Genomic DNA, 8,946 nt, shown 5'->3' on the forward strand with positions numbered 1-8,946 from the left:
AGTTTCATTTGAACAGTTTCATATTTTCAACAGTATGTAGGAGCTACTGTCCTTAATAAAACAGAAACTCATTGGAAACCAGGGCTGAATTCAGAGTAGCATTTTTGTCATTATGCTTCTGGGTATACAGTAGAAAGAATACTTGATCAAGAGTAAGTAAGTACCTTGGTTGGATTCCCAGCTCTGCTATTTATTTATTCCAAACTGCTTAACCTCATCTGTAAAATGAGGTTAGAATACATCATTTTTTTAATGTCACTAAATAATATCAGTTGTAATTTTTTAAAATATAATTTATTTATTTACTTTTGGTTTACAACATTCAGTTCCACAGTCCCTTGAGTTTCAAATTTTCTCCCCTTCCCCCCCATGGTGGCATGTAATCAAATATATTAGGATTTACAAATACCTTCACATTTAACATTAGTCAAGCTGTAAAGAAGAATTATAACCAGTGGAGTGAACAATGAGAAAGAAGAAACAAAACAAAACAAAAAAGAGAGCAAGTAGTTTGCTTCAATCTGCATTCAGAGTAGATAACTTTTAAGGTCCCCTCCAATTATAAACCTATTCCTTTGATACTATTTTCTCAGGCAAGACAAAAAAATAGAACAACTATCAAAGGGAAGGAGAACCTGAAATATTTTTATATTAAAAATGGGCCTTCATATTTAATAAATTTTAATTTTTAACCACTCCTTTTGTAAACTTAATTAGGCATAGTTCACACCTTATTTTCTCAAAGCACTTAAGAGAGTACTTGCGTTTAGCCTTTTCACAAATACTACACATAAGCCTAGCTATCCCAGTGACTAACCTCTAATTCCATCAAGTTAAGCAACTCTATGCATCCTTTGGCATCTGCCAATCCCAGGACCGCCTGGCCAGCAACTGGAACCTGGCACCTTGGAAGAGAGGAGATACCAATATTAAGTCAGAACTAAAAAGGATGAAGCAACTATAAGCATGAAGAGTAGAACGGAAAATGGTGCTGAGGGTCCCATTTAAACACAAGCCCAAAGTTGGATCAGTACCTATAATTCAGTTCCCAGAGAAATGGTATATTTTTCTTAGCAAGAAGCAAAGGAAAAAAATGGTCCCTTGTAAAGCAGCAAAGAAACTGGAGAATAAAACACTTCTTAGGTGCCACCCAGTGGACAAGTTTGGAACACAGGATAGAGAAAAACAAAGCCCTACCTAAAGTATCCCTCCACACCCGCCATATCTCTAAATTAAATACTCACAGGAATTCCACCTTTCTCTTGCCTTAAGGAACTGGAATTGTGTCAGTCAACAAGCATATTATTAAGCACTTATAACGTGTCAGGCACCATGCTAGAAAGGCAAAACAGTCCCTGACCTCAAGGACAGGAAGAATCTAGTCAGGGAGACAAAATGCAAACAACTACATACAAACAAGATATAGAGAGGATAAACTGAAGATAATCAATAGAAAGCAAGCAGTAGCATTAGGAGGGACTGGGAAAGACTTCTTGCAGAAACTTTAGCTGAGACTTGAAGGAAGCTAGGGAAAAAAGGTGACAGATGAGAAAGAAGAGCATGCCACCAAGGCATGGAAAGTCAGAGAAAATGGTGTCGCTGGATTATCGTGTAAGTAGAGAGAGGGGATGAAAGATATAAGAAGACTGTGTCAGAATGATGGTAATGTCAGAGAAGGAAAGGGGACATGTGAGAGATATTGATTGGATGAGTCAGAGTGACAGAGTGAGGAGTCAAAAATGACACTTGGATTAGAAGCCTGAGTGACTGGGAGGATGGTGGCACCCTCAACTGTAACAGGAAAGTTATAAGTCTAAGATGTCCTATAAGCAACTGAAGATGACAAGACTGGAGAGCAGGAAAGAAGTTGGAGTTGTACAGCTTTTGATGTTCCCCAAACCAACTCTGGGCCCCTTCAAATTGCATGTACCATTTCATATCCAGAATAGCAGGACAATCTTTCCTCTGGACTTCAGTAAGGGGGAAATCAGTAGCATCCTTATTGAAACTATACAGGTAAAGACGACCCATACGGACATGAGGATCCATAACTTCATCGGTGGTCGATCCACACTATAAGAAAAACAGGAAAGAACTCTCTTACTTTTCCTTTAAAGATGTAACACATCCACAACTGGGGGAAAAGGTTGAGGTTGATGTGGAGAGAGAGAGACTAAGAGAAAATTTTCCAGGATCACAGTGAAACTTGGTAAGAAATGGAAAATAAAGAAAAGAAACCAATACTCCATACCTTAATGACTGTACCACACAACCTACCTCTCAAGGCAAGGAGTTTTTGCTTATGCATGCAGTTAGGAACATGAGAATTTCCATACTGGGTCAGAACTATGGCCCAGGATTCTGTCTGGCAGTCACAAAAAGATGAATTCTAAGAGTATGACTGCTCTTTTTTACTTCAATCTCAAAAGTCTGGGCACATACACTCCAAAAAAAGTCTAGCTCCTCTTCAAATTAAACTGCCATTCATGGACTTATTCAGACCACTTTATGCTCTTTATATTCTAATGCTGTATATTACCTTTGGAGAAATTAGCAAACTTTTGAAACTTTGCTACTTTGAATTTTCAGAATATATCCTTCAGTTCTTGATGTCAGTAGCACAATGGACTGGGCATGTGAACTGAAGTGATGTTAGACCAGAGTGGAAGTCTTGCTTCTGACACTGCCTAGCCAAGGGATACTGGGCAAATTACTTAACCCCAGCTTGCCTCAGTTTCCTCATTTGTAAAGTGGAGATAATAAGAGCACCTAACTTCAGGGTTGTGGAGGGGATCAAATGAGTTAACATATAAACCTACTTACACGCTAGCTTATTGTTAACAAGTTTACTTATCTTCTGTCCTTCCCCTTTATGATTTGATATAACTCGGCCTCTTGCCTCTTATCCCAACAAGCCCATAAAAACTTAAGGCATTTCTATCCTCAAAGTGCTGCCCACCCTACTTTAATCACAGTTATCCTGTTTTGAGATCGAATTTCTCTACCCATAGAAATGATTATACAGAGTAAACCTTTGGGCTGTTATGCTCTAATCAGGCATAAGTCCCTGATGTCCCAGAAGGCAAAACTTAAGAGCACAGAAACATCAAGGTGGGGGGGTCTGGGAGGGAGACCACCTCCCCAGAGCAGACCCTGCGGACCCCCTACCTTGTTCCCCTGCCTATTATCTCTGGGCTTCGCCTCTGGGAGGGCAATGGCCTTCTGGGCTTCAGACTCCAAGATCTGCAGCTCGTAGGTGCCGCAGGCCAGCAGGTCACTCATGCCCTCCAGCGGGCACCACTCCACGGTGTCCGCGCAGTACTCCGTGTCAATCACCTGAACGGTCTCAACCGGCAACACATCCTCTCGGAGATGAGCCTGGAAATAGGTTTTCTGGGAACCCGTGTCCTGGGAGGCCATGCTGTAGGGCCCAAAGACCAAGAGGGAAAGCGGTGGCAGAGAGGAGGGCCGGCCGGCTAACGTCACCGGCTAGGGAAGGACGCGACTGGGGGCAGAAAAGGCTACAACGGGAATAGGCGAGGCTAGCGCCAGGAGGGGCGGGGCCGACCAATAAGGAGCCGGTTAGAGCTTGGAAGGGTGGGGCTAGACGCAGAAAGGCGGGCCAGGGCCTGGAGAGGCAGGGCTAGAACCAGAGGGGGCGGGACGAAAGGACGCAGAACTAGAACCAGTAGGGCGGGGCTCGGCCGTGGGCCGACACACTCCAACACTGTTCCGGGGACCAGAAAGCCTGGGTCGGCGAGGGCCCTGGCAGAACGTGGAAAGGTCTTAGTCCTCAGGGCCCCAGTCCTTCCTACAACACCAACCCTACATCGGTGCCCCTCACAGCCGTCTCCACGCGTGGCTGCTGGCTTCTTTAACAACTACTTCCGGGGCACAAGAAGCTGAACTTCCTTGATCATGGGAGGTCTTATCTGTCTCTCTGCTTGTGCCTGGCCCTAGGCTTGCTATACCGGGTTCAAACCTGGCGCGGAACCACGTGTACGCTTTGGGCAGCGCGCACGTACGTATGTGCTCGGCGCTGGCGGGGGCGGGGATTACTGCAAGGGGTGGGCGAACCGTGAGAGGGGCAAGCAGTTGTCCCGGAGCCCTGGGAACTTGCTTTAGACACGTGGTCACAGCTGATTTATTTTTCTAAGAGGCGCGGAAAAGGGTTATAGAAGAGACTTGGGGATGTCGGGAATCCAGGAGGGCGAGATGGAGGGGGAATGGGCCCTTGTCCCGAGGGCTTGTCCATGGGGCAGGGGCGAGACCCAGAGACCCATGCTATCTCTGCCTGAGTACCGTGACCCATTACAAACAGGCAGACCCTCCTCCTGAAACATGGAGCTGGAGACAGGGCCCCTGGTGGGTGGTATGGCACCTATCATTACTAATAATAAAATAGCTAACATCCATACAGTAAATTAAGGTCTGCCCCCAAATTAACCTTGGAAACATTCCTAGAGACAGGAAGAACCCTGAGAGAGAGGGACCGAGTCAAGTCCAGAGAGACAGGACTGGAGGCTGGGAAGACTGGGTTCTCATTCTGGCTGTGCCTCTTGGGCCTTGGTTTTTCCTATCTACAAAATGGAGATCTTGGGGTCCTTGTGATTAAATGAGAGATGTAGGCATAATGCTTTGGGATCATTCCCTTAGGCTTCTTACTATTTCTTATGCTTCCAGATCCAGACATCAGTGACAAAGTTCACAAGTCATTCCAGCCACAGAACCTGGAGACAGTTCTGGATCCCCCCCAAAAAAACATAGTTCTCTACCCTGTGCACTAAACAAGGAAGGGGAGGTCCACTTCTATCAAGATAGTAATATCAGAAGGAAGAAATCATAAAGACCTTGCAATTTTAACATTTGGTTAAAGCCCATTTTAGTCCAACAGAGTTTAAGGATAGTTTTACAGAGCCCCAAGCTCAGACAGGAAGTCAAGGAAGTCACATAAGATACTGTGGGAGTATACAGACCTAAGCTTCCCTTCCACATGAGGAACCATAATTACTAGACTCTTGCCAAACCAGTTCGTCCTTCTCTTCTAATCCTACACCTTAACTATTCAACAAGTGGGCCTCAGGGACTAGACATTCTTTCATCTGAGTTGTTCTGTCCCCATTCCTAGCTCTTGACCCTCCCCAAAGCCCATACCAATCCTTGGCTGATGCATCTAGGCACTCCTATCAAACAACCATGTCACACAGAAACAACTCCTATTTGAAACTAGTCTCATTCTGACCATCTGCATTAACTATGAAGCTCGAACGTGACTGGACATAACCTCTTCCTGGGCAGATACACAAATCACTAAACATTGACTAAACATTGAACACATATGTCCAGTCACATCGAACGTGACTGGACATAACCTCTTCCTGGGCAGATACACAAATCACTAAACATTGACACTAAACAGAGGAGCTGCCTGGCCTACAAGCTGAGCTCTTCTCTCCCTCCACCCCCATGCTGAGGAGGAAGGATTTATACTGCAAGGAAAAGGAAACTTTGCCTTGAAACACACAACTATGGAGCTTCATTGTGGATGGCCAGGGCCCAGCCTTGGTTACTACCCACAGGGACCTCTTGGAGAGCTAGGCCCTAGAGACCATGAAGTTAATGGGGACTGGTTTTGCAAAAATAAGAGTCAAAAAGCCCCATTACGGAACCATCTTTGCTTTTCTTCCATACTTAATTGCAGTAAGCATTTAATGTTTGTAGAATTCAATATGGAAAAAAAGGCTGCCAGTCCCACACATTTTCTACACCTCATCATGAACAGGGACACAAGGCAGGCAGCAATCACCATCAATTTAATGTATAAGATGATGATCTTTAACATGCTTCCCAGAGTTATTGTCGTCTAAAACTGCCTCAGCCAAACATCTCTGTCCTTTGAGGAAATGGGACACCAAACTGTCCACTTATATATAGCAAGTGTCTAAATTAAGGCTATTAAAATCAGAAGGATTAGAATTTTTCTCCAAAGGACGATTAGAAAAACCTAATGATCTGAAAAAATGGAAATCTGGTTAGCATTTTTTTAGCTATTAAATCTGACCTGATAGGAAAGGGAAATAGTATGGATTATGCATTGAATAGAAAACAAGTATATTTCATTTCAGCTGTAGATCGTTGTAAGGTAGAGGGAAAGTAGAGGCAACCCCCAGGGTATAAATGGAAAACATATGCCCAATATAACAGAAGGCTTGATTTTAAAAGATTATATTTTCCTTGCTTCCCAGTCCAGTGCTCTCTTTCCCAGAGAATATATGAGGGCAATAGCAATACTGGCTTGGGTCCAGCTGGGGGAGATAATTTTCAGTAATACAGGAAAGAACTTGGTTGATATGAACTCTGGGGAGTCCATTGCTGTCACTGCTATGTAACTCACCATGCACCAATGGCTTCCTGCTTTTATGCCAGGAAATTTGCATTGGGAAAAAAAGCAAACTGTCCTTGTTTTCTTCCAAAAACCTTGAAAAATAACTTACTGCCTAGTACAACTGCTTCACAATTATGCCAATTTTCTTTAAATTAGAAATTGAGTATATATCGTATACTCCTCCCAGATTTGTACAAAAGCAGAAGGGATTAGTACAGGGAATAAGCAGAAAAACTTGGCAGCACAGACAAGGGTCAGAAATACCAGAGGGACATTAGAGAATGTTTATGACTTGTGGCAACCTGCAGAATCAAACTGTTAATTTGATTTCTAGACTTAGAGAGCAGAATTTAAGAAATCATTTCCAAAAATAATGCACCCACCAGTTTTCTTTTAGTCTTTTCGGTTAAGTATTGAGTATAATGTTAAGCCCAATGTTCTTCTTCTTGGCGAATACTCTCCCCAGCCATACAGAGTCTATCCTGTACCCCCTAAAGAAGCTGGGCTGTCTCCCCAATAAGGACAAATACCACATACACTATAATTTATTTCTAATCCCATGATCAGAGGATTAATTCTTGAGTCAAAAGAGTGGATTAGCAATGTTAACATTTAAGATGGTCAGATACCCAAGACTTGAAGACAATTCTAAAATGCTAATGAAGCCTCTCTCAGATGAGTATCTACTCCAAAAAATTTATGTAGGCCTCCACCCAAATGACTGTCACCTAGGCCTTGGTGTACTCTGTACAGACCACAGAGGACTAGGGGATCTGCTCTATCCCAGGTTCCTGTTTCTGGTCCCATAAACTCTAAAGACCCACAAGAACCCAATTCAAGTGAATGACAATAGAACCTCACTGCAGATGACCCAGGAACAGGTTAAATATCCTACTTTCAACTAATACCGGAGGCCACGCTTCCTAGACTAGGCTAGACCAGTTTGAGCTCTGCTAATGAGTAAAGGCAATCCTCTTTCATAAAGGCAATCCCACTTCAACCCTGCTACAGATCACCTATGTATAACCACTATTTAACCTTTGACAAGTTATCTCCCCTTCCCAGCACACAATAGATGATTTTATCACCATCTCAACATTGGCCTAGCTGCACCACACCCCCAACTTATATCACCTGTCTCAGATAAGGAATTTCTGCACCTCATCCCCAAAATACATACTTTCACAACTGGTATAAAATACAGTTAACAGAAAATGTAACAAAGGTTTTCACTGAAATGGTAGATACCAGAGTACAATCCTGTTACTTACAGGTCACAATGGAGTCGATATTCCCATCTGCAAAGATTCTTGTAGGAATGAACTTCAGCTTATTAAATGATGATAGAAATGGGACGGCATCTTAGAGATCATCTAGCCCAGTCCATTTTAATGGATAAGGAAACTGAGACCCAGGTCACATATGCTGACACTAAAAACCATGTCAAAGACACTAAGACTATCCTACCAAAGCTGGAGTCCCAAACCGTAGAACTGAAACATCCATCCCACCACTACAGATTCTAACATCTAGGAATTCAGAGCTGATTGGGCATTTTACAAATAAGGTAAAGGGGTACACAAAGTAAGAAGATGAAATCTAGGAGACAAAAGAGCAGTCTAGAAACCTAGAGATGTCTCACTAATTACCAGTGGAAATGGAGGCATGAGGAGGCTGTGGAAATCACACAACAGTGGTGACTAACTAGGGACTGGTCTTTTATTTAAACTCAACTTTACCAAGCAAGGACTTATAAAGCAGAGATTAGGTATCCTAGCAAGTAGAGAGTTGGAAAAATATACTGGAAAGAGACTTGGTCTTACTGCCAAGTCTAGACATAGCCCCACTCAGTGAATATTCCTATGGACCCCATGGCAGTATACTGGAAAAGATCAATTCACTGAAGAGAGGGAAATGACTTTTTTGCTGCTACCATCCTTGTACCACCCAATGCACAACACTCAACTCTTCAGTCCATTTTGGTATTTAGTAAGGCAGTTACCCACACTCCTCTCACCACACAAACCACCTAATCCAGGTAGAGACCATGAATAAGCTTAGGGTACCTAGAGGGTACCCTAAATGAATGCTGGAAGGAGACTTCAGCAGCCTTTTCTTGACAGTAGCTACAATCTCTTCAGGCATAAAACCCTTGCAGCTATATTCTAGGCTGAAAATTGAGAGGGAAGCAAATGAGCACACTCAGCAAGGAGCACCACTAAAAATGGCAATTCAGAATGCTGCCATGCCTGAGCCAGTCACTTCAGCCCTTGAGCAGTCCCACTAACTCAAAGAAACAAAATTTTGGCCCCTAACAGTCAGTTTGAGTAAGAACAGGCTACACTTTCAGCAACCACAAAAAATAGGGTCCTCCAGCATGACTGAATGTTAAGTATGTGGCCTGAATATTCAATAGTAGACAACATGTAATTACATTCCACTTCGGTTTCATCTTCTCCGTTCAGTTAAAAAATATAAATCTCAGGAGGACCACCCCAATGCAAAGGAAAGGGTAGCCACAGGCTGACAAGAACAGCAGAAAACTACAGTCAAGACAACAA

At 43.2% G+C, this 8,946-nt stretch overlaps 1 protein-coding gene across 2 annotated transcripts in view; it reads right to left on the bottom strand.

Moving 5' to 3' along the window:
* Positions 1 to 5,587, bottom strand: part of PNPLA7 (patatin like phospholipase domain containing 7) — a 235,315-nt gene extending 229,728 nt beyond the window's left edge. The window contains exons 1-3 of one of the 2 annotated variants that reach the window (XM_069072706.1): positions 3,169 to 5,587; positions 1,931 to 2,073; positions 818 to 905 (exon numbers count right to left, since the gene is read on the bottom strand). In XM_069072706.1, coding sequence (XP_068928807.1) covers positions 818 to 905; positions 1,931 to 2,073; positions 3,169 to 3,420 — 483 coding nt within the window. In that variant the 5' untranslated portion in view covers positions 3,421 to 5,587. The remainder of the gene's footprint in view (positions 1 to 817; positions 906 to 1,930; positions 2,074 to 3,168) is intronic. The other variant, XM_069072705.1, reaches the window with a different exon arrangement.
* Between the last annotated feature and the right edge of the window lie 3,359 nt (positions 5,588 to 8,946).

Source organism: Petaurus breviceps, unplaced genomic scaffold, assembly GCF_028583685.1.
Source record: "Petaurus breviceps papuanus isolate PSGF00001 unplaced genomic scaffold, PetGlider_PUasm1.0 90847, whole genome shotgun sequence".
Taxonomy (NCBI): domain Eukaryota; kingdom Metazoa; phylum Chordata; class Mammalia; order Diprotodontia; family Petauridae; genus Petaurus; species Petaurus breviceps.